Source organism: Ranitomeya variabilis, chromosome 2 (genome assembly GCF_051348905.1).
Source record: "Ranitomeya variabilis isolate aRanVar5 chromosome 2, aRanVar5.hap1, whole genome shotgun sequence".
In the NCBI taxonomy this organism is placed as follows: Eukaryota; Metazoa; Chordata; class Amphibia; order Anura; family Dendrobatidae; genus Ranitomeya; species Ranitomeya variabilis.
Window position 1 is genome coordinate 351,005,546 of NC_135233.1, and position 25,903 is coordinate 351,031,448.

Sequence of the window (25,903 nt, forward strand, 5' to 3'; positions counted from 1 at the left end):
AGATTTAAATCTAAATGTTAATATGTTCAAAAAAATGTGTGTCAGATTCATTTTGCTTATGCAGAGCTCCAAATCCTCTGCAGACAAAGACAAAACACTTTGTCTACTTGCACTCGCCACTAGGGAGCGCTGAAGAACTAAATGCTGTTACCCAGCTTACGCTATAATAGTAGTGTATGCAGTTGGCTCCAAAGCTCCCTCTAGTGGCGGCTGCAGGCAGACGGCACAGCACACTTGACATCTTAGTGTTGTACCACTCCTCTCTGCTTGCCGGGGGCGGTCACCGCTGATAGACTGCAAGCAGTCAATAATAGAATTAAATATCCATATGTTCTTGAGAACTGAAGTAAATTGCAAAAGTTGATTATATTTACAAAACATTTTTTCAATTTTAACCATTTAAGAACTTGAGAATAACCCTTTTAGGAATTAACCAGGGCAATTTTGGACCTAAAGTGACAATGATTTTTATAAGGGAAGTCTTTTTCTCATGAAGCTTCGTTTGACACCTCACCGGTCCATTATAATCTATTCCTATATTAAATGATTATTGGATCTTCGCTCAACAATAAGTCTTAGGAACCATGCCACCGAGGCTTCTAGAGTCGTCCTCTCCTTCGAGTTCCAGAATGATATCTAAAAGCCAAAAGGATTGGGTGAAAAAGGAGCAATAATTGAGTCTTGGAACCGGGTTTGCAAAAAGTATATGATCACAAGACGAAAATAAATGTTGATTTCTGGAGGAAAGAGACCTGAATATGATAATTAGTCATTGTAAATCCTCACCTTTCCCTTCTCGTCATTCATCATCAGGAGCTCCTGCTCGCTTAACCAGGTCTCCACCTCGCCCACATCAAAGTAATACTGCTGCACCTGGTAGGTGATGTCCAGAAGCTGCTGCCGCCTTTCCGCCTCTTCCCGCAGGACATCCCACATCTCCCGAAGACTCTCAAACCCAATTCTGACTCCTTCTGCTTCTGGGGTCCGAATACTGGCAATGGCACCCGCTCGCTCTAAGATGTCGTCCACACGAGGGGAATGGACCTGAACCTCCCTCCTCAGGTTCTGATAATGTGACAAAGATTGGAGCAAAGTCATCCATTCATCAGAAGTCACAGACATCTAGTAAGCAGCCTGCCACAGTAATATGACTGTTCCGTACACAGTGTCGGCATCCCATCCCTGGTTTACATGCGATCGATGAGTTATAGGCAGCAGAAACAATCCAATCGCCTAACGAGCGAGCACTTTGTTCGTTTGTTGGATGATCACCGGCATCAGTATAAACGGGTCACTGGCTGGGAACATGTGCTCTCATGAAGGCCCGTTTGGCCAATTACTGGCACACGTGTGCCCCTTTACTCATACAGGTTTGTTTTTCATTACTTTCCATGCTCCTAATCAACTTTAGCATCAATCGGCTCCATAGACCTGGCGCATAATGCGGGAACTCACCTGGTTTTTCTTGATAAGTTGCTGCACGGTCTGTAAGTTAGTGCCGTGATCTTTTGATGTTGCAAGAGGAAGTCGTTCCTGTACCCAGGTCTGTCAGAGGTGGAATGAAGAAAGAATGAAAATGGATTCATCGTACAAAATATCTCCATACAGTACAAAGTTAGAGCCACAAGCCCCTGCACTCCTAGTTACTGCCCATAGGTGGATATGGAGACTACAACCCCTGCACTCCTAGTTACTACTCATAGGTGGATATGGAAACTACAACCCCTACACTCCTAGTTACTACTCATAGGTGGATATGGAGACTACAAACCCTGCACTCCTAGTTACTGCCCATAGGCGGATATGGAGACTACAACCCCTGCACTCCTAGTTACTGCGCATAGGCGGATATGGAGACTACAACCCCTGCACTCCTAGTTACTGCCCATAGGTGGATATGGAGACTACAACCCCTGCACTCCTAGTTACTGCCCATAGGTGGATATGGAGACTACAACTCCTGCACTCCTAGTTACTGCCCATAGGTGGATATGGAGACTACAAGCCCTACACTCCTAGTTACTACTCATAGGTGGATATGGAGACTACAACCCCTGCACTCCTAGTTACTGCCCATAGGTGGATATGGAGACTACAACCCCTGCACTCCTAGTTACTACCCATAGGTGGATATGGAGACTACAACCTCTGCACTCCTAGTTACTACTCATAGGTGGATATGGAGACTACAACCCCTGCACTAATAGTTACTACTCATAGGTGGATATGGAGACTACAACCCCTGCACTCCTAGTTAGTGCGCATAGGTGGATATGGAGACTACAACCCCTGCACTCCTAGTTACTGCGCATAGGTGGATATGGAGACTACAACCCCTGAACTCCAAGTTACTGCCCATAGGTGGATATGGAGACTACAACCCCTGCACTCCTAGTTACTGCCCATAGGTGGATATGGAGACTACAAGCCCTGCACTCCTAGTTACTGCCGATAGGTGAATATGGAGACTACAACCCCTGCACTCCTAGTTACTACCCATAGGTGGATATGAAGACTACAACCCCTGCACTCCTAGTTACTACTCATAGGTGGATATGGAGACTACAACCCCTGCACTAATAGTTACTGCGCATAGGTGGATGTGGAGACTACAACCCCTGCACTCCTAGTTACTACTCATAGGTGGATATGGAGACTACAAACCCTGCACTCCTAGTTACTGCCCATAGGTGGATATAAAGACTACTACCCCTGCACTCCTAGTTACTACCCATAGGTGGATATGGAGACTACAACCCCTGCACTCCTAGTTACTACTCATAGGTGGATATGGAAACTACAACCCCTACACTCCTAGTTACTACTCATAGGTGGATATGGAGACTACAACCCCTGCACTCCTAGTTACTACCCATAGGTGGATATGGAGACTACAACCCCTGCACTCCTAGTTACTACTCATAGGTGGATATGGAGACTACAACCCCTGCACTCCTAGTTACTACCCATAGGTGGATATGGAGACTACAACCCCTGCACTCCTAGTTACTACTCATAGGTGGATATGGAGACTACAACCCCTACACTCCTAGTTACTACTCATAGGTGGATATGGAGACTACAAACCCTGCACTCCTAGTTACTGCCCATAGGTGGATATAAAGACTACTACCCCTGCACTCCTAGTTACTACTCATAGGTTAATATGAAGACTACAACCCCTGCACTCCTAGTTACTACCCATAGGTGGATATGGAGACTACAATCCCTGCACTCCTAGTTACTACTCATAGGTGGATATGGAGACTACAACCCCTACACTCCTAGTTACTACTCATAGGTGGATATGGAGACTACAACCCCTGCACTCCTAGTTACTACTCATAGGTGGATATGGAGACTACAAACCCTGCACTCCTAGTTACTGCCCATAGGTGGATATGGAGACTACAACCCCTGCACTAATAGTTACTACTCATAGGTGGATATGGAGACTACAACCCCTACACTCCTAGTTACTACTCATAGGTGGATATGGAGACTACAAACCCTGCACTCCTAGTTACTGCCGATAGGTGGATATGGAGACTACAACCCCTGCACTCCTAGTTACTACCCATAGGTGGATATGGAGACTACAACCCCTGCACTCCTAGTTACTGCCAATAGGTGGATATGGAGACTACAAGCCCTGCACTCCTAGTTACTGCCGATAGGTGGATATGGAGACTACAACCCCTGCACTCCTAGTTACTGCCCATAGGTGGATATGGAGACTACAAGCCCTGCACTCCTAGTTACTGCCGATAGGTGGATATGGAGACTACAACCCCTGCACTCCTAGTTACTACCCATAGGTGGATATGGAGACTACAACCCCTGCATTCCTAGTTACTACTCATAGGTGGATATGGAGACTACAACCCCTGAACTCCTAGTTACTGCCCATAGGTGGATATGGAGACTACAAGCCCTGCACTCCTAGTTACTGCCGATAGGTGGATATGGAGACTACAACCCCTGCACTCCTAGTTACTACCCATAGGTGGATATGGAGACTACAACCCCTGCACTCCTAGTTACTACTCATAGGTGGATATGGAGACTAAAACCCCTGCATTAATACTTACTGCGCATAAGTGGATGTGGAGACAACAACCCCTGCACTCCTAGTTAGTGCGCATAGGTGGATATGGAGACTACAACCCCTGCACTCCTAGTTACTGCCGATAGGTGGATATGGAGACTACTACCCCTGCACTCCTAGCTACTACTCATAGGTTAATATGGAGACTACAACCCCTGCACTCCTAGTTACTACTCATAGGTGGATATGGAGACTACAACCCCTGCACTCCTAGTTACTACTCATAGGTGGATATGGAGACTACAACCCCTGCACTCCTAGTTAGTGCGCATAGGTGGATATGGAGACTACAACCCCTGCACTCCTAGTTAGTGCGCATAGGTGGATATGGAGACTACAACCCCTGCACTCCTAGTTAGTGCGCATAGGTGGATATGGAGACTACAACCCCTGCACTCCTAGTTACTGCGCATAGGTGGATATGGAGACTACAACCCCTGAACTCCTAGTTACTGCTGATAGGTGAATATGGAGACTACAACCCCTGCACTCCTAGTTACTGCCCATAGGTGGATATGGAGACTACAACCCCTGCACTCCTAGTTACTGCGCATAGGTGGATATGGAGACTACAACCCCTGCACTCCTAGTTACTGCCCATAGGTGGATATGGAGACTACAAGCCCTGCACTCCTAGTTACTGCCGATAGGTGGATATGGAGACTACAACCCCTGCACTCCTAGTTACTACCCATAGGTGGATATGAAGACTACAACCCCTGCACTCCTAGTTACTACTCATAGGTGGATATGGAGACTACAACCCCTGCACTAATAGTTACTGCGCATAGGTGGATGTGGAGACTACAACCCCTGCACTCCTAGTTACTACTCATAGGTGGATATGGAGACTACAAACCCTGCACTCCTAGTTACTACTCATAGGTTAATTTGGAGACTACAACCCCTGCACTCCTAGTTACTACCCATAGGTGGATATGGAGACTACAACCCCTGCACTCCTAGTTACCACTCATAGGTGGATATGGAAACTACAACCCCTACACTCCTAGTTACTACTCATAGGTGGATATGGAGACTACAAACCTGCACTCCTAGTTACTGCCGATAGGTGGATATGGAGACTACAACCCCTGCACTCCTAGTTACTACCCATAGGTGGATATGGAGACTACAACCCCTGCACTCCTAGTTACTACTCATAGGTGGATATGGAGACCACAACCCCTGCACTCCTAGTTACTGCCCATAGGTGGATATGAAGACTACAACCCCTGCACTCCTAGTTACTACTCATAGGTGGATATGGAGACTACAACCCCTGCACTAACAGTTACTGCGCATAGGTAGATGTGGAGACAACAACCCCTGCACTCCTAGTTACTGCCGATAGGTGGATATGGAGACTACAACCCCTGCACTCCTAGTTACTACTCATAGGTGGATATGGAGACTACAACCCCTGCACTCCTAGTTACTACTCATAGGTGGATATGGAGACTACAACCCCTGCACTCCTAGTTACTACCCATAGGTGGATACGGAGACTACAACCCCTGCACTCCTAGTTACTACCCATAGGTGGATATGGAGACTACAACCCCTGCACTCCTAGTTACTGCCCATAGGTGGATATGGAGACTACAACCCCTGCACTCCTAGTTACTACTCATAGGTGGATATGGAGACTACAACCCCTGCACTCCTAGTTACTGCCCATAGGTGGATATGGAGACTACAACCCCTGCACTCCTAGTTACTACTCATAGGTGGATATGGAGACTACAACCCCTGCACTCCTAGTTACTGCCCATAGGTGGATATGGAGACTACAACCCCTGCACTCCTAGTTACTACTCATAGGTGGATATGGAGACTACAACCCCTGCACTCCTAGTTACTGCCCATAGGTGGATATGGAGACTACAACCCCTGCACTCCTAGTTACTGCCTGTAGGTGGCTATGGAGACTACAACCCCTACACTCCTAGTTACTGCCTGTAGGTAGATGTGGATACTACAATCCCTGCACTCCTAGTTACTGTCCGTAGGTAGATGCGGATACTACAACCCCTGCACTCCTAGTTACTGCCTGTATGTCGATATGGAGACTACAACTCCTGCACTCCTTGGAGACTACAACCCCTGCACTCCTAGTTACTGCCTGTAGGTAGATGTGGATACTACAACCCCTGCACTCCTAGTTACTGCCCATAGGTGGATATGGAGACTACAAGCCCTGCACTCCTAGTTACTACCCATAGGTGGATATGGAGACTACAACCCCTGCACTCCTAGTTACTACTCATAGGTGGATATGGAGACAACAACCCCTGCACTCCTACTTACTACTCATAGGTGAATATGGAGACTACAACCCCTGCACTCCTAGTTACTGCGCATAGGTGGATATGGAGACAACAACCCCTGCACTCCTAGTTACAGCCCATAGGTGGATATGGAGACAACCCCTGCACTCCTAGTTACTGCCCATAGGTGGATATGGAGACTACAACCCCTGCACTCCTAGTTACTGACCATAGGTGGATATGGAGACAACAACCCCTGCACGCCTAGTTACTGCCCATAGGTGGATATGGAGACTACAACCCCTGCACTCCTAGTTACTACCCATAGGTGGATATGGAGACTACAACCCCTGCACTCCTAGTTACTGCCTGTATGTCGATATAGAGACTACAACTCCTGCACTCCTTGGTGACTACAACCCCTGCACTCCTAGTTACTGCCTGTAGGTGGCTATGGAGACTACAACCCTTGCACTCCTAGTTACCGCCTGTAGGTAGATGTGGATACTACAATCCTTGCACTCCTAGTTACTGCCCGTAGGTAGACACGGATACTACAACCCCTGCTCTCCTAGTTAGTACCATAGGTAGATGCGGATATTACAACCCCTGCACTCCTAGTTACTGCCTGTAGGTCGATATGGAGATTACAACTCCTGCGCTTCTTGGTGACTATAACCCCTGCACTCCTTGGTGACTTCAACCCCTGCAGTCCTTGGTGACTACAACTACAGTGCCTACAAGTAGTATTCAACCCCCTGCAGATTTAGCAGGTTTACACATTTGGAATTAACTTGGCATTGTGACATTTGGACTGTAGATCAGCCTGGAAGTGTGAAATGCACTGCAGCAAAAAAGAATGTTATTTCTTTGTTTATTTTTTTTTTTAAATTGTGAAAAGTCTTTTCAGAGGGTCATTTATTATTCAACCCCTCAACCCACCAGAATTCTGTTTGGTTCCCCTAAAGTATTAAGAAGTAGTTCAGGCACAAAGAACAATGAGCTTCACATGTTTGGATTAATTATCTCTTTTTCCAGCCTTTTCTGACTATTTAAGACCCTCCCCAAACTTGTGAACAGCACTCATACATGGTCAACATGGGAAAGACAAAGGAGCATTCCAAGGCCATCAGAGACAAGATCGTGGAGGGTAACAAGGCTGGCAAGGGGTACAAAACCCTTTCCAAGGAGTTGGGCCTACCTGTCTCCACTGTTGGGAGCATCATCCGGAAGTGGAAGGCTTATGGAACTACTGTTAGCCTTCCACGGCCTGGACAGCCTTTGAAAGTTTCCTCCCGTGCCGAGGCCAGGCTTGTCCGAAGAGTCAAGGCTAACCCAAGGACAACAAGGAAGGAGCTCCGGGAAGATCTCATGGCAGTGGGGACATTGGTTTCAGTCAATACCATAAGTAACGTACTCCACTGCAATGGTCTCCGTTCCAGACAAGCCCGTAAGGTACCTTTACTTTCAAAGCGTCATGTCAAGGCTCGTCTACAGTTTGCTCATGATCACTTGGAGGACTCTCAGACTGACTGGTTCAAGGTTCTCTGGTCTGATGAGACCAAGATCGAGATCTTTGGTGCCAACCACACACGTGACGTTTGGAGACTGGATGGCACTGCATATGACCCCAAGAATACCATCCCTACAGTCAAGCATGGTGGTGGCAGTATCATGCTGTGGGGCTGTTTCTCAGCCAATGGGCCTGGCCATCTGGTCTGCATCCATGGGAAGATGGATAGCACGGCCTACCTGGAGATTTGGGCCAAGAACCTCCGCTCCTCCATCAAGGATCTTAAGATGGGTCGTCATTTCATCTTCCAACAAGACAACGACCCAAAGCACACAGCCAAGAAAACCAAGGCCTGGTTCAAGAGGCAAAAAATCAAGGTGTTGCAGTGGCCTAGTCAGTCTCCTGACCTTAACCCAATTGAAAACTTGTGGAAGGAGCTCAAGATTAAAGTCCACATGAGACACCCAAAGAACCTAGATAACTTGGAGAAGATCTGCATGGAGGAGTGGGCCAAGATAACTCCAGAGACCTGTGCCGGCCTGATCAGGTCTTATAAATGACGATTATTAGCTGTAATTGCAAACAAAGGTTATTCCACAAAATATTAAACCTAGGGGTTGAATAATAATTGACCCACACTTTTATGTTTAAAATTTATAAAAATTTAACTGAGCAACAAAACGTTTTGGTTTGTAAGATTTATGCATCTGTTAATAAATCCTGCTCTTGTTTGAAGTTTGAAGGCTCTAACTTATTTGCATCTTATTAAACCTGCTAAATCTGCAGGGGGTTGAATACTACTTTTAGGCACTGTACAACCCCTGCACTCTCTTGCTCCAGTACGATACAGTTCGGAGCCTTTACACTGACACGTAGAGAGAAAAAAAAAACAACCCATAGTGATGTACTCACAATTTCGTCTTCCAGGTCCCGGGTGACTTGATGCACCTCCTTAGAGGCCAGGAGAATGCGTCTTCTTTCTTTCAAGGGCTCAATCAAACGCACGATTCTAGTTCCGACCTCATTCTGCTTTTCACCCACGGCCTCCTGGCTCACCACATCCAGGGGGAGAGAGGCAATCTGCGCTTGCAGCTCTCCAACCTCCTTGTACCATTCCTGCATCTGTGACTCCATCGTCTGCATTAAAAGAGTCGAGGGAGGAACGGAGGATTTCTGAGTCTTGCTTCAGCGGTATTCGTAAAATTGTAAGACTCCTTACAAAACAACAAACCAGGGGCGGAGCAGGTGGCTTCAGGAAATGAAGAAAATTCTGGGTGTTTCGAGAGAACCTGTCGGGTGTTGTTTGCCCCCTAACCATCACCACTAGCATACAGTTTTGCTCTAATATCTTTCTGAAGCTGTACATGGGGCCACTTCAGGGTGCACCAGGGATCCACCTGCATGGCTTCAGACATCTGGGGACCCTGCCAACACCAGCCCTCCGCCTTTGATAGGTGGCTGACTTCCCTTTCTTCATTCGCACAAATCTTGTGCTTGCAGCGCCATTCATCGAAAGACTGGCACACGCGGCCCTGAACATGTAGAGCAAATTGCGCGTGCCCCGTCTTCCGATCCGCGGTAGCAGAACTAGATGTCAGTAGCGATTTAGGGGACAGAAAACACTTGACAGGTTCCCATTCTGGAGGTGAAGCACATTTTTGGGGGAGTAAACTCAGTAGCTCCTACTGTGGTCTAACGGCTAGAAATGGAAAATGTCTTCAGAAAATAATTTAATTATCTAAATCAGGTTTTTATGGTAAATGGGGTATTATCGGTCATGGTACAGGAGAAGGAGGAAGTGAGCTGTGACGTCACCTATTGTGAATAATGATTCCTGTGCTATCTACTGAATTGAAAGATGTTATCTGTCATTATAATCTTTTTCTATAATGATAATTATTACTTAAATTCAGAACAGTAAATTAGTCTATTGTAGTATTTAGCTTAGTGGCCAGTCTAAAAATTGCAGGATTTCTAAACCGGAAATAAATATATCTTGGTACCGTGTTAGCCAGTATATAGAAAAATATTTTTCTAGGATTTCTAAATTAATTTATGGATAAATCCACTGCTCAAAAAATAAAGGGAACGCTGTATGTAACTCCAAGTCAATCACACTTCTGTGAAATCAACCTGTCCAGTTATGAAGCAACACTGACTGTGAATCAATTTCAGCTACTAAAATAAAACCGACTCTAAGATTAAGGACAAGGATTATTTGAATGAATATTTGACAATGTAGGAAAGGGTAGCCGAAATGGCTTCCTTACCCGTTTCCATTGCGCAGCCGCAATGATCCGTTCGGCATACTGCGTAGTTTGGATGGTTGTGCAGGATTTTCTTGCCACGCTATGGTAGAGAAGAGCCACTCGGGCTGTAGGAACCCTGGATTCACGTGGTGTTAATAAAACACCAAGGTCACTTACCGGTAGCCGTTTTTTCCAGAACTCATGACAGCACACATGAGAGGGATCCGCCCAGCCAGGACAGGAAACCTACTGAAATAAAAGGATGGCACCTCTGCCCTGCTTCAGTTGGATTACAGAGGGGAATATATGGGTGCTGTCATGTGTACTGGAAAAAAACAGCTACCTGTAAGTAACCTTGGTGTTTTCCCATCACCCACGACAGCACGCCTGAGAGATTTTTGGAGAATTGAAACATTAGGGAGGACCACCGCTTGCAGCACCCTTCTACCAAAGGTTAAGTCAGCACAGAAGGACAGATTCAGTCTGTAGTTCCTAAAGAAGGTAGATGGTGAGGACCAGATAGCGGCCTTACAAATCTGATCAAATGATTCCGCCACTTTTTCTGCCCAGGAGGTAGCCACAGCTAGCGAGCCTTGATGCCTTCAGGAACCAGAGCACAGCTCGCAGTGTAAAGGCCCCGTCTCACTAAGCGATTTACCAACGATCACGACCAGCGATATGACCTGGCCGTGATCGTTGGTAAGTCGCTGTGTGGTTGCTGGGGAGCTGTCACACAGACCGCTCTCTCCAGCGACCAACGATCAGGGGAACGACTTCGGCATCGTTGAAACTGTCTTCAACGATGCCGAAGTCCCCCTGCAGCACCCGGGTAACCAGGGTAAACATCGGGTTACTAAGCGCAGGGCCGCGCTTAGTAACCCGATGTTTACCCTGGTTACCAAAAAAAACAAACACTACATACTCGCCTTTCGGTGTCCAGGTCCCTTGCCGTCTGCTTCCTGCTCTGACTGAGCCGCCGTACAGTGAGAGCAGAGCGCAGCGGTGACGTCACTGCTGTGCTCTCACTTCTCACTGTACGGTGGCTCAGTCAGAGCAGGAAGCAGACGGCAAGGGACCTGACGGACATCAGAAGGCGAGTATGTACTGTTTGTTTTTTTTTACATTTACGCTGGTAACCAGGGTAAACATCGGGTTACTAAGCGCGGCCCTGCGCTTAGTAACCCGATGTTTACCCTGGTTACCAGTGAAGACATCGCTGGATCGGTGTCACACACACCGATTCAGCGATGTCAGCGGGGCCTCAACGACCAAAAAAAGGTCCAGGCCATTCCTACACGACCAGCGATCTCACAGCAGGGGCCTGATCGCTGGTACGTGTCACACATAGCGAGATCGCTATGGAGGTCGCTGTTGCGTCACAAAACTTGTGACTCAGCAGCGATCTCGCTAGCGATCTCGCTATGTGAGACGGGGCCTTAAGACAAACTAATGGCCTCCCTGATCCATCTGGCAATGGTACCTTTGGATACCCCGTATTCTGTTCTGCTACCCTGAAAGGCTACGAACAGGGACTGGTCTTTCCTTCACTGACTGGTCATAGATATATATTGTAACTGTGTCCTTCTGACATCTAACCTATGGAATCTTTCCTCCTCTGGATTCTTAGGGTTATTGCAAAAGGAGGGCAAAATCATTTCTTGGCTTCTATGGAACTTAACGGCTACCTTTAGTAAGATAAGCCAGGTGAGGTCTTAGTATAACCCTCCCTCATATAACTGTGTATAGGGAGGGCATTTGGATAGGACCTGTATATTGCTCACCCTGCGGGCCAAAGTTAGAGCTACTAATATAATGGTTTTAAGCTTGAGGAATTTAGCTGACAATTCCTGTAGGGGCTCGAACAGGTCTTTAGTTAATGCCTCTAGGATCAGATTTAGATTCCATGGTGGAATTCTTTGGATTGTGACCGGCCTGGACCTACGGCAGGATTTTATGAATCGTGACACCCCTTTTTTCTGGCAAGATTACAATTGTATAATGCACCTAAGGTCGAGACCTGCACCTTGAGGGTACTAGTCGCTAATCCTAGCTCCAAACCTGACTGCAGGAATTCTAGAATTTAACCTACTGGAGCTTTATTACTTTGAGGCTGCCCTAAAAATTCTAGAATTTTTTTTTCCACGTCCTATCGTAAATCCTTGTTGTTATTGGTTTTCTAATTTTTAACAGGGTGGAGACTGACCCTGGTGAAAACCCTTTCTGACTCAGTACTGCCCTTTCAAATTCCACCCTGCTAGATGGAAGCTCTTCACTTGAGAGTACCGTTGAAATGCGTTGTGGAAACTAATAAATGAAGATTTTATATCAACTTACGGTCTCGCATGCACTCCTATGACCTTTTTTTTGTCCCTTCCTGTTTGATCCTCTTGCAAGGCATCCGGCTGGAGCTGCAGCGTATCTTCCGTTTGAACCATCCCTAACAATAGCTTGGCGCTCCTGTGAAGTCGTTCGTCATTTTCTTTTTTTCGCTTCACTTGAGTGGCATACTGGACTCTGGGTAAGATGATCTGGAATCTCTGGCAGGATCCATGGATCTGACACGGACATCAACTGTAACAGGGAAAACCATGGTCTTTTTGGCCAGAATGAAGCAATCAGAACTACCTTCACCTGATCCTCTCTGATCTTCCTCACGACCGTTGGAGTCATTGCTATTGGAGGGAAGGCATAGGCGATCTTGAAGTACCAGGGGATCTGAAGGGCATCTACCGCATACGGGTTTTCCCCTGGGTTTAGTGAACAGACGTTTTTCATCTTCCTGGTCTGTTTGTTGGCAAATAGATCTATATTTGGCCGCCCCCATGCGAGAGCTGTCAAGGTCCTTTCCCCCTGTTCCAGCCTTTCGCGGCTCAGGAGGTCTGTCTTTGTATTCTTTACTTCTTTTATATGCAGTGCTGTAAGGGACAAAATGTGTTGTTCTGCCAGCTGGATGAGTCTGCTTACTGCCATCTTTAGGGCGTGGGACCTTGTTCCCCCTTGGTGGTTGATGTATGCCACAGTCACCCGGTTATCCGACATGACCCGGACATGGTGACCCAGAAGGAAAGGAAAAAAGCTTCTTAGAGCCCTTTTCACTGCGCATAACTCTTTCAGGTTTGATGACTGGTTTCTCTCAAGAGATGACCAGGTCCCCTGAACTATGTGATTTCTCAGGTACGCCCCCCAACCCGAGTTGCTCGCATCTGTTGTATGTCGTCTACCAGCCTTACACATTGGACCCCTGATGTCAAATTTACTCTGTCTGCCCACCAAGAGGGAAAGGGAGTTTCTGACCCTTAAGGTGGAAAGTTCTACCTTCCCTACTAAATGTCCTCTTAGCAATCTATGTGCAGACAGAATTTCGCAATGAAGCTGTCTCATGTGGAACTGGGCCCATCTTACTGCTGGGATGCAGGATGTCGGGAATCCTAACAGGGACATTGCTTTCCTTAGGGTCATTCTTGGATAATCTATTGCTGTCAAGGCCAGGTTCACTATTTTGTCCTTAGGTAAGAGACAGGTCTCGCGTTCGGAATTTAGAACCAGGCCTAGGAAGGACCTTATCCTCTCTAGTCTTAGTCTTGACTTGTGTTCACCATCCAGCTAATCTTCTCTAGGATGATTCTCACATCTCTCAGCTGTGATGTACAGTGGTCTTCCGATCTTCCCACTGTACGAAAGTTGTCCAGGTTAATAAGTGATGATACTGGTGTTCCGAGTGCGAAGGTAGGCAGCCACCTCTGATATTATTTTGGTTAAGATCCTCTGAGCACCGACAACCCGAATAGAAGAGCTCTGAAATAATGATCTTTGACTTCTCCATGAACTTGCAGAGTTCCTCTCAAGTATCTTTGATGGTCCAGATGGATTGAGATGTGGTAATACGCATCCTTTAAAGTGATACCATGGAACAGTTGTGATAGTTTTATAACTGTTCACAGATTCCATCTTGAAGGAGCGATTTATTATCTACTGATTGAGGTTCCTCAGATTGATGATAGTTCTGAGGGAGCCACTCATTATTTTTATCAAAAAGAGGGGGGAATAAAATCCCCTTCCCTTTTTTTCCTCCGGGATCTCGCAAAGAACCTGTTTTTCTAAAAGACCCATGATCTCTGCTTCCACGGCTAGTTGTCCTTCTGGTGACCATGAAGGTTTGACGTGGCAGACGGACAAAGTCTATCTTCAGACCCTCTCTTACAATATTCAAAACCCAGTAACTGGGGAAGATGTTCTCCCAGGCCTGGATAAAGAGGGAAAGCCTTCTCCCTACTGCTGACCTGGACTTTTTGGAAGATGAACAAGGGCCGCTGAACATAAATCCAGCCTCCTTTCTGCCCTTAAAAGCCCACTTCCTTTATTCCCCCAGAGGACATCCTCTATTAAATCTTTTCCTCTGAAAGGAAGACTTTCTTGTATCACTAGGTAATCCAGGAAAGCCCTCCTTTTGTCACTGGCCTTTTCCAGGATGTTGTATAATTTATTTCCAAACAGAAATTGGCCAACACATGGAATGGCGCATAGTCAATTTTTAGACTGCAAATCTCCTGGAAAGCCCTTTAGCCATAAGGCTTTTGGGCCGTGTTAGATAGGCCTGCTGACCTAGCCGCTAGCCTCACGGAGTCTACAGAAGTGTCCTCTAGGAATGCTGCAGCTCTATGTAACAGGGGCATGTTGGCCAGGATTTTCTCCCTTGGGGTGTTGTCCTTGAGCTACTCCTACTTGTTGTAGCCAAATTATAAGACAGCGGGCGGTACAGGTTCCAGTTATCGCAGGTTTCAGACCCCTGGCTGCTGGCTCCCAGGTATGCTTAAGATATCCATCCACTTTCTTGTCTAGCATCCTTGAGCACCCCGGTATCCTCAAAGGGTAGGAGCGACCTCTTTGATGACTTACCTATTGCTCCATCAATTCTAGGGACTTTATCCCACATCTCAGAGTCCTTTTCCTCAAAGGGATATCTCCTCTGAGGATGAGGGCAAGGCACCAGTGTTTTCCATTTTTTTCCACTCTTTATGAGCACCTGGATTTTACTATTAACCGGAAAGAAGCCCCTTTTCCTCTTATCCAACCCTTCCAATATTACGTCCTTCAGGAACCTAGATGTCTTTTCTTCTTTCAGGTCCATTGTCGACCTTACGGCTCTGACTAGCCTATCAGTGCCTTCTGCTGGAAAGCATGGTCTGGTCTGATGAGGAGGAGGATGGGGACTCACTATGGTATTGTCCCTCTGATAGTGGAGAATTGTCTGACTCAGTAGAGACCTCCCTAGATCTTTTCTTTCCCTTTTTTTTTTTTAAAGTCTGGGGTCTCTTCCCTGATTGTCTTTTCTATTCAGTCTGAACTGAGAGTCTTCTGCCAGTCCATTGCTAGTGCTCACTCTCTATTCCTCTTATTTGTGCTAGCTTTTCTAGGCTCCTACTGATTTAAACAAAGAAAATGGGCCTATTAAAATGGTGACATTCATGAAGATCACTCACCACCCGCTGTCACTTTGAGGGTACCGGATTCGGAGGCTGTTCAGAGATACATATGACATCCCTCCTGATACCGAGGAGTCCTGTGACCTTCCACTCCTCTGGCTGGGATGGATGCCGCTCCTGCTACTTGAATGGCTGCCCCCTTTACGATGCTCCTGCTGATGGTGAGCTAGTGATGGTAGTGGTGGCTGCTGTGGCTGTCATCTCTGATCCTCCATGATGGAATGAAAGCTCAACACAAGCGATGATCTGTGGCTATCTCCCCTTTTTTTTTTTTTTTTTTTAAAGGGGATCCACTGCGCTCTCCTTGGTTCCGCCTCCTCCAGCCTGGTAATCACCCCTCCCCTCTCCAATTCGCCCCAAGCCAGGACATGCTGAATCCCCAAGCGTCCCAACCGGCGTTTACCTAAGGTGCCGCCTTGTTTCCGGCGCACCTTCCCTGACGTTACTCGGGCACGCCCGCTGCCAGCATGCATTACACCCGTGACTTCAGCGGTTTGCTCCCCCGGAAGCGGGGACCATGGAGCCGAGACCATGGAGGCTGAGAGTGGGGAGACAGAGGAGGGACCAAGACATGCACAGCATATTTGTGCCGCCCGCTCGTACACTAGAGCCCCCACTAGACCCATGGATGGCGCTTCCAGTATCCTGAAGGCCGGCCCACAGGCATACAGCCTGCTCTTCCGGGACATGACTAGATAAGAGACAAAATATAAAAATCTTCTTCTGTGAAACCGCCGATTCCAGCACAAATGTTCCCATCAAGAACAGGAAACCAACTGATACCGGGGTAGAGGTATCACCCTTTTATTTCAGATAGTTTCCTGTCCTTAATGGGTGGATCCCTCTCTATAAGGTGTGCCGTCTTGGTTGATGGGGAAAAAAGAACTGTGCTGGCATAGCGCTGGTCAGCGCTATTCCAACACCCGCTCAAAAAAGCTACTTCCTTGTAGGCGTGTGACATCACTAATGCACTACTGCATTAGTGAGTACTGTATCAGTGACGTCACACGCCTGCAAGATGGTAGCTTTTTTGGACAGGTGTTTGTATAGCAGTAACCGGCCCGCACCATACCGGCACGGTTCTTTTGTTCTTAACACCACGTGAGTCCAGGCATACAGGATTTCCCCGCAAATACAGTGCAGGTTCTTACAGCCCGAGGGGCTCTTCGCTACAACAGTGCGACAAGAAAATCTTTTGCAACCATCCTTACTAAGCAATATGCAGAACGGATCATTACTGCTGCACAACGGAAACAGGTAACTAAGCCATTTCAGCTATACTTTCCTACATTGTCAAATATCCATTCAAATAATCCTTGTGAGCCCATCTTAGAGTTGATTTTATTTTTGTAGCTTTATTGGACTCAGTCCTGTGTGCACCAAGGCGAAGGGTGCTTTTGGGTATGCAGCTATAAAGGAAACAGGTATATATAGTGAAAATGCTTATTTTTTATTACATTTCAACTGCTGTTGTGCAGACAACAGGTAGAAATTATAAGCAATTAGCAAGATAACCCCTATAAAGGAGTGGTTCTGAAGGGGGTGACCACAGATCATTTCTCTGTTTTCATTATTTTTGGCTGTTCTGGTCACTTTTGCATTTTGTCATTGCTCTCACCCCTAGGGGTACTGTACAGTATAATGAGGCGGTGTCTACAACCCAAAGAAGTTGCTCACATAGTGCAGCTCATCCAGGATGGCACATCAATAGGAGCTATGGCAAGAATGTTAGCTGTGTTTGTCAGCACAGTGTCCAGAGCATGGAGCAGATACTAGGAGACAGGCCAGTACACCAGGAGATGTGGAGGGGGGCCAACAACTCAGCAGCAGGACCGCTATTACCTCCTTTGTGCAAAGAGGAACAGAGCCCTGCAAAATGACCTCCAGCAGACCACTAACATCCATGTGTCTGCTCAAACTGCCAGAAACAGACTCCATGAAGGTGGTATGAAGGCCCGACGTCCACAAGTGGTTGTTGTGCTTACAGCCCAACACTGTGTAGGGCGATTGGCATTTGCCAGAGAACACCAAGATTTGCAGATTTGACATTGGTGCCATCTGCTCTTCATGGCTGATAGTTGATTCACACTGAGCACATGTCACAGACGTGACCGAGTCTGGAGACGCCGTGGAGAGTGTTCTGCTGCCTGCAACATCCTTCATCATGACCAGTTTGGCAGTGGGTCAGTAATGATGTGGGGAAGCATTTCTTTGGAGGGCCACACAACCATCCATGTGCTCGCCAGAGATACCCTGACTGCCATTAGGTACCAGGATGAGCTCCTCAGACCCATTGTGAGACCATATGCTGGTGCACTGGACCCTGGGTTCCTTCTGATGCATGACAATGCTAGGCCTCATGTGGCTGAAGTGTGCCAGCAGTACCTGCATGATGAAGGCATTGATGTTATGGAATGGCCCGCCCGTTCCCCAGACCTGAATCTAATTGAGCACATCTGGGAAATAATGTCTTATTCCGTCCACCAACGTCACGTTGCACCACACTGTCCAGGAGTTGACTGATGCTTTAATCCAGGTCTGGGAGGAAATCCCTCAGGAGAACATCCGCTACCCCACAAGGAGCATGCCCAGGTGTTGTAGGGAGGTCAAAAAGGTACGTGGAGGCCACACACACTACTGAGCATCATTTCCTTGTCTTGAGGCATTTCACTGAAGTTCAGCCTGTAATCTGATTTTCCAGTTTGATGTTGAGTATCATTCCAAATCCAGACCTCCATGGGATATTCATTTTGATTTACATTGATAATTTTTATGTCTTATTGTTCTCAACGCATTCCACTATGTAATGAATAAAGATTTTCAACTGGAATATTTAATTCGATGATATCTAGGTTGTGGGATTTTAGTGTTCCCTTTATTTTTTTGAGCAGTGTATGAAAATTTGAACAAAGCAATATAGAACTTGTAAAAAAAATATACATTTAACATAAGAACCTGAATTAAACATTGCCACTTTCTGTGGACACATTTCCTTTACTGTACCAATAAGTGGTCCACACGGGTAAGTACACAAAGAGTCAGGAATATGCAAGAGTCTTAAAGAAGAAAAATCGAAGGAGATGCATGCTGGTGAGAGTAAAACCTTTGTACAGAAGGATATCTGGAGCTTTACAGCAGAGGGTGGAAGAAAGTAGAAATTTACTAGTGATAGTGGACTATGGGTCCAGAAACGGAAGAAAGGACAGTTTGAAAATAGGGATGAGAGAGTACAAGATACCCACACACACAATATCTACTGTACCGGGGATCACAAATTGCACTGTGATGTTGAGATGGACAGTCATGGGTGTCTGCGTCATGCTGTAGGAAGAATGAGGTGTTTATGAATGATGGGCACTGAGCAAGCAGAAAGCCGAAACATCATCTTTGCTCCAATGAAATGCGTTGTACATGGAGCTCGGCACAAGTGTATTCACAATGCAAGATATGACACCTCTGGCATCCATGAAAAAATCCAGGTTCGGCCTAGATTGAAGGGTGGAATGGCGGATAAAGCCCTGGATTGCTTTCATGATCATCTTTCAACTGTCTCAAGGTGGATGCCTCTATTTCAGGATGTTGGTGAAGACTGTTTTTTGAATTTGTCTCACACAGTTTTTTTCTCTCCACATCTATCTAAACTTAATTTTTTTTTTAAATAATTTTGTCCAGCATGGAAAGTTATCAAACTTTACAAATCACTTTATTAGGGAATTTGTTTACATTCCTGTACCAAAATTGCATGTAATTGGCTTCCACCTCCTATTTACCTTCAGCTGCAGGGATATCAGAACGTACTCATTTGGAGTACAGATTATGGCAGTCAAAGAGAAGGACTCAGGTGCTGACACTAAAGGCCCTATTCACCAAAGCTTTTGCAAAAAAAAAATTGTCATAAAAGCTTTAAAAAGTTGCAAAATGTTGGTGTTTTTGTGCCAGTTTCTCCAAAGTGGGTGGATCTGGGGCGCAACACACGGCTCATCTAATCCATGACGAGTTGGTGAGTTCCATATACCAGAAACTTCACTCCAGTCTCTGGAGTAAGATTTCTGGTGGGACGCTTGCCACTCGTCAGGGGCTCCAGATTCATGAAGGAAGCGTGCACCTATTCAAGAGTCAAGAGCGCCTGACTCCACCACGACCGGCAGGAAAACAGGGGCCCGAGTATTGTGTTATCAAAACAATCTCCCGCAGCTGGGGGTAGACTGCTGCAGAAGATTGTCCTGCTTATTATAACATTCAGAGGAGGACACATGAGCTTGACCTATCACTGCCATCAGTTGTACTCCACATGAGTACATTCTCATATCAATACAGCTTAAAGCAGGCAAACAGAATGTGGAAAAGCAAAGGTCTGGGAGCCATTTAAATGCTTTTTTTTTTACAGAACTGAAGACTAATCAAAATAAAGTGATTTGCAAAGTTGCATAACTTTCCATGCTGGAAATAAATATTAAAAACAATATATATATTATATATATCTACTATATAATTGTCTAAGGGTCACTTCCGTCTTTCTGTCTGTCCGTCGCGGATATTCATTGGTCGCGGCCTCTGTCTGTCATGGAATCCAAGTCGCTGATTGGTCGTGGCAAAACGCCCACGACCAATCAGCGATGCACACAGTCCGGAAGAAAATGGCCGCTCCTTACTCCCCGCACTCACTGCCCGGCGCCCGCATACACCCCTCCGGTCACCGCTCACACAGGGTTAATGCCGGCGGTAACGGACCGCGTTATGCCGCGGGTAACGCACTCCGTTACCGCTGCTATTAACCCTGTGTGACCAAGTTTTTTACTATTGACGCAGCCTATGCAGCATCAATAGTAAAAACATCTAATGTCAAAAATAATTAAAAAAATAAAAAATGATTATATACTCACCTACGCCGCCTTTCCCGCTCCTCGCGATGCAAGCGGAACGTTCCGGTGGCAAGGATGGTCTGGCAGAAGGACCTGCCATGACGTCACGGTCATGTGACCGCGACGTCATCACAAGTCCTGCGCGACAAGGACCTGCCGTGACGTCACGTTCATATTTTTTATTTTTTTATCCTGTGTCATACGTGGCTGGGCAATATACTACGTAGCTGGGCAATATACTACATGGGCTGTGCAATATACTACGTGGCTCTGTGCTGTATACTACGTCACTGAGCAATATACTACGTCACTGGGCAATATACTACGTAACTGGGCAATATACTATGTGGCTCTGTGCTGTATACTACGTCACTGGGCAATATACAATGTAACTGAGCAATATACTACGTCACTGGGCAATATACTAAGTGGCTGGGCAATATACTACATGGCTGGGCAATATACTACGTGGACATACATATTCTAGAATACCCGATGCGTTAGAATCGGGCCACCATCTAGTATATATATATATATATATATATATATATATATATATATATATATATATATATACTTTTTTTAAGCTGTCAAAAACCCATGTAACAACTGCTCCAAAATTGCTTCCATTTGCAACGTGAGATCTTTGTTGCTAATAATACAGTTTTTCTAGTTCAAATCATTTCAATAAGTTACACATCAAATGGTTTTCGCTGGGCAGATACACAAGTATTAGTCCTATTAAACAGACATAATCCACATGTGGTCCTGCCAAAGCAAGAACTGTAAAAATCAGAGGATTTTACGGCTGATCAATCTCAATCGCGTCATTCATATCAAAGTATCGATCAGGCGAAAATCACAGATTGGTTTAAAAAAAAAAACAATGCTTGTGCAAAATAGCAAATAATCGGCCAAATTTGTCATTTCGTGCCAAACACATGTAGGTTCAGCAATAATGTTAAAAAATAAAAACCCAACTTTACAGATCGTCTGCTGTTGGCCATCGTAAATGTTTCGGGAACATTTCTCAATGATAGAGGGAATTAAAGGGTCATTCCCCAAATAAACAACTTATCTCCAAGTGTGAACTTGGACTCACCAGGGTGAAGCTGATAGTTTTTGTGCATCTTCAGACACGGAGGAGAACTTCTTAACCCTGCTTGGACCCCCAATGATCCCAAGATTGGGACTTTAGAACCCCAAACCAGAGATCTACAGCCACCTCCTAAATGGAGCAGAGATGTCCATGCGTGGCAACCACTCAGGTTATTGGCTAGTCTTGTGGTTCTAAAGCCTCTGTCTTTGGATCACGGGAAGTCCCAGCGATCAGCAAGTTAACTCCCTATCCCATGATAGGAGATATTTTGTTTTTTTAGGGGGAATGATCCTTTAATTTCCTGCTGCCCATTAGTGGTCATTCATTGACCACCAGAATTATCTTACATTATTTTCCTGCCTAGGATTTGAGCAGGCCCAATGCCATCTCTCCACATTGTACTCCAAATGTCGGCTCCTTGATAGAGTTGGCAAACACAAAATAAGTCACAATCATAAAGCAAAAGATTATAGATTACAAACAAACCGGCAGGAAATCAAATGCAAAGCATCACATTAATGGTTAACACAATGGGGCAGCGTTACTACTCCTGTCTGATAAGTTGACAGTGCGAACTTGGACTCAACAGTGTGAAATTGATCATTTTTGTGCATCTTCAGACTCTTTTGTTCAATGGCCGACCACTGGTTGCCCAATTGCAGCTCCATTCATCCTTTATAGGGCTTCCAGAAAAAGCCACGTGTACAGTTACCCAGCCTTAAAGAGAATAAATGGTGCAGCAGTTGGGCATATGTGCACTTCTGCTCTATTCCAACGGGGGTTAAAAGTGCCCCGTTCTGCCGTTTGGTGAGGGTCCCCAGCTTTCGGGCACCACTGAGCAATATGTGTTCTCCTATTCTGTGTGTAGGTTGAAAAGGTGATTAAAAAAAGGTTATGAAAACATTTAAGTCTGATTTTAAGTCTTTATGTAGCCAAGTCCAACCTATGGCTTTATATGTCCAGCCTCGGAGATCTTTGGAAAACTATAAAACAAGCGACTCACCTCTAGCTTCTTGAGATGCGTATTAACAGTTGAAATATCACAACCAGGTTCCACAGGTTGCAGTTGCTCTTCCAGCCTATGAAGTCTTTTGCCCAGGTCTGAATAGTTTTGCACCACTAGTTCGGCCTTACTAGTCTGGAAGAGCTGCTGAGCTTTGGCTTGTGTACTGGATTCAAGCTCCACCCAACATTGACGGATCTCTTCTATCTTCTTCTTTACCACACCGGCCAGCTCTGGCTTTTCTTGGATCAGCTGATGACCTTCCTGGGCAAATGAGACACCAAAGAAATAGTTCAGAAATGGTTCTCAATCATATTTTCAGTTTTAATTTTTTATTTATTTTTTTAAGGCTATACTGTTTCTCCTTGCGGAGACTTATAGTGGACAAAGTGAACTCTGCTAAAAGGGTCTGCGAATTTTTGAAAACTTTGGTCCAGGGAGAAAGAAGCTGGCTGCCTACTGCTACCTAATGGATGTAGGAATTCTAGAAGTCGATGTCTGAACCCTAGAAGAGCCTCCACAAATGATGATTTTAAAAAACTTGGCCAAAGCTGAGTCTTCTCTAAAAGGGAAGAGACACCCATCTACAATGTAGACAACGGTTTGGTAGTGGTTTGCCCTTCATCAGTGCAGAGCAGGGTAATGGTCCCCTGGGTGAAAAGCCTTTGACAGAGGGCTAGGGGGTATTTTTTTTTTTAGATTAACTTGCTAAATTATATAGGTAGACTTATAGGCCTGGTAATGCCAACTAAGGCTGGGCATTGACTTGCCACCTCCAATAAGTGGCACCAGAAGGCCAGTATTTTGGTCGCAAGTCGAGGCCTTTTTTTACCGAGACTATCAGCATCATTGGGATCTGCAACACAGAAGCCATGTGGCAGGATGTTTTATATCTGTCCGGGTAAAATTATACTGTTGTGACAATTCAATTTAATTTATCTTGTCGTATATCATAAAGAAATGTCAAAAGTGAACATCAGAGAGGATTCATGACCCGAGATCCCTGACACAACACAAAAAGAAGGAACTGTAACACAATGGAGCTCAATTTATTTCCTATAGCCCTTGATACATAATGCCACTGATTTTTGTGATAAGCACTTATCCCTTTTTTTTTTCTACATTAGAAGGACCCCACCCCACCCCAAAAAAAAAAAAAAAAAATTACTAGATCACAAATGCTCTGTTCCAAGTATTCAATTCCTCTGCAGTGCTCCCACAGGGAAAAGGTTGCATTATATGATGAGCACATACTGGCTGGGTCCTCCATGGAGAAATACTTTTCTAGCCTGACTACAAATATCGGTTCTTTTGTGCCCCAAAATCTGGTCCTAAAACCACTCGTTTCTCTCTGCTTTGACCTAATGCTTATAGACAGGCAGCACAGTGGCTCAGTGGTTAGCACTGCAGCCTTGCAGCGCTGGAGTCCTGGGTTCTAATCCCACTTTGGACAACATCTGCAAGGAGTTTGTATGTTCTCCCTGTGTTTGTGTGGGTTCTCCGGTTTCCTCCCACATTCCAAAGACATACTGATAGGGAATTTAGATTGTGAGCTCCATCGGGGACAGCGATGATAATGTGTGCAAAACTGTAAAGCGCTGCGGAATATGTTAGCGCTATATAAAAATAAAGATTATTATTATTATAGACACCTATAAAGGCGGGTTCCAGATGTTCCTTTTTAAATGACTGTTCAAACCAAGCTCCCTGAGCAGTTTAGGGCAGTTTTACATCTATTTTTTGCCCCGTCTTTCTTTGATTGACGGCTCCGGCTTTAGAACAGTCAAAGAAGGACAGATACAGATGGGAAGAAGCACAGAAATGCTCAGCCACGGCAAGAGTGCACCTCATGGGCTTGGTTTGAACAGTCATTTTCTGCTGATAGATTCCAATTAAAATATATTTTTTTAAACTCTGTACCCGATCTTCCGTACCTCCAGTTGTGGCGCTCACTGGTTTTTGCTTTTTTGAAATGGTTGCAATTGCCAGTGATTGAATAAGTGGGAATTTATAGATGTTTCCTATGTGTCAGGGACAGGACCAGTAAACAGACACCACCTTAGATCAGGGATCTGGGGGGAATCGGAGAGGATTTTTTTTTGTTATGTTACTAATTGAAATTGACCAAGTTGTTTTCGTTGCTTTATATAAGGTGGGTAACCTTCAGTTTGGCATTTTATTCCCATCCTTTTGCTGATGAGGGGCGTTACGTCAGGTGAGCCGTCTCTGCTCTCTCCTGCCCACACACCACTCATCCTCAATATATGCAGCACAAGGATCTCAATCTGCTACTTCCCTCAATTCCACCCATACTTCATCATCTTGTTATTTTCCTTCAGAGAAAAGGGGGCAAAATAATCGGATTTAATGCAAATTGGTGTCTGACTGGTAAAAGCTGAGATAAGCTCCTCCAAGAAATGCCTGGAAGCCTATGATATGTCACATGGGTGAAACACATCTGAAGTCGCCGTATCTGGGTCATGTTAGTCCCATTTTATATGACAGAAATGAGAATTAAACACAACGTGATCTTATTCTCTTCGCTGATCCTATAACGGAGCATAATTAGATCATTACATCTGACCTGCTGATATCCGGAGAGGAATGCAACCTGCCGGACCACCTTACTGTGGCAGACCCCGCAGTATAATTACACTCCATTCATTAGGCACCATGTAATGCTTTCATTTCTCCAGTGGTGGCGCTGCAGCAGAAATGCAATGTTTCGCCTCAGATTAAAGATAATTTTTAAGCGCCCCTTCAAAGAAAAAGAGACCGCTGGATTTATCGGATCAGTCACAGTCGCAAATTATGGACATGACCGGCTCCATGTGCAGTTTATCCGCATAGCAGAAAGGTGCGGGAGCTGCCTGCATTGATATGTACTACTCTGGTCTGTAAATTGGATCAGTCTAGTGAATGCTGCAATTTTTTTCTTTTTTTTTACCGAGGTCAAGTTGGTGTGGAAAACTACCCATTAGCACCAGCACATTGGCTAACCCTGGGTCCACTCTCCACAAGGACCTAAAAAAAAAAAAACTCCTCAATCTGAATGTACCCGTCTTCCACGCTTTTAAACTCCGTGAAAAAATGGATTTTTCGAATGGTATTACATTTACATAATGCATTTTTAATGACATTTTACTGTCCGTTTTAATTCAATCATTTTTTGCTAGCTTTATTCTCAGGACTTTACATAGAAATCTTTGCGAATAATGGCAAAAAAAAAAAAAAAAATTGCCATAACTTATGCTTTGTCTTTAAAAGAAAAAGGAAAAAGTTGCAGATCCAAAAAAGCCACAAATCAGAATGAACT

At 45.4% G+C, this 25,903-nt stretch overlaps 1 protein-coding gene across 3 annotated transcripts in view; it reads right to left on the reverse strand.

Annotated features, from left to right (window-relative positions):
* SPTBN4 (spectrin beta, non-erythrocytic 4) overlaps positions 1–25,903 on the reverse strand; it is a 103,360-nt gene that overhangs the window by 12,285 nt on the left and 65,172 nt on the right. For all 3 annotated transcript variants that reach the window (XM_077285567.1, XM_077285568.1, XM_077285569.1), the window contains 4 exons: positions 22,588–22,851; positions 8,804–9,028; positions 1,456–1,545; positions 787–1,065 (listed from right to left, as the gene is read on the reverse strand). In XM_077285567.1, coding sequence (XP_077141682.1) covers positions 787–1,065; positions 1,456–1,545; positions 8,804–9,028; positions 22,588–22,851 — 858 coding nt within the window. The remainder of the gene's footprint in view (positions 1–786; positions 1,066–1,455; positions 1,546–8,803; positions 9,029–22,587; positions 22,852–25,903) is intronic.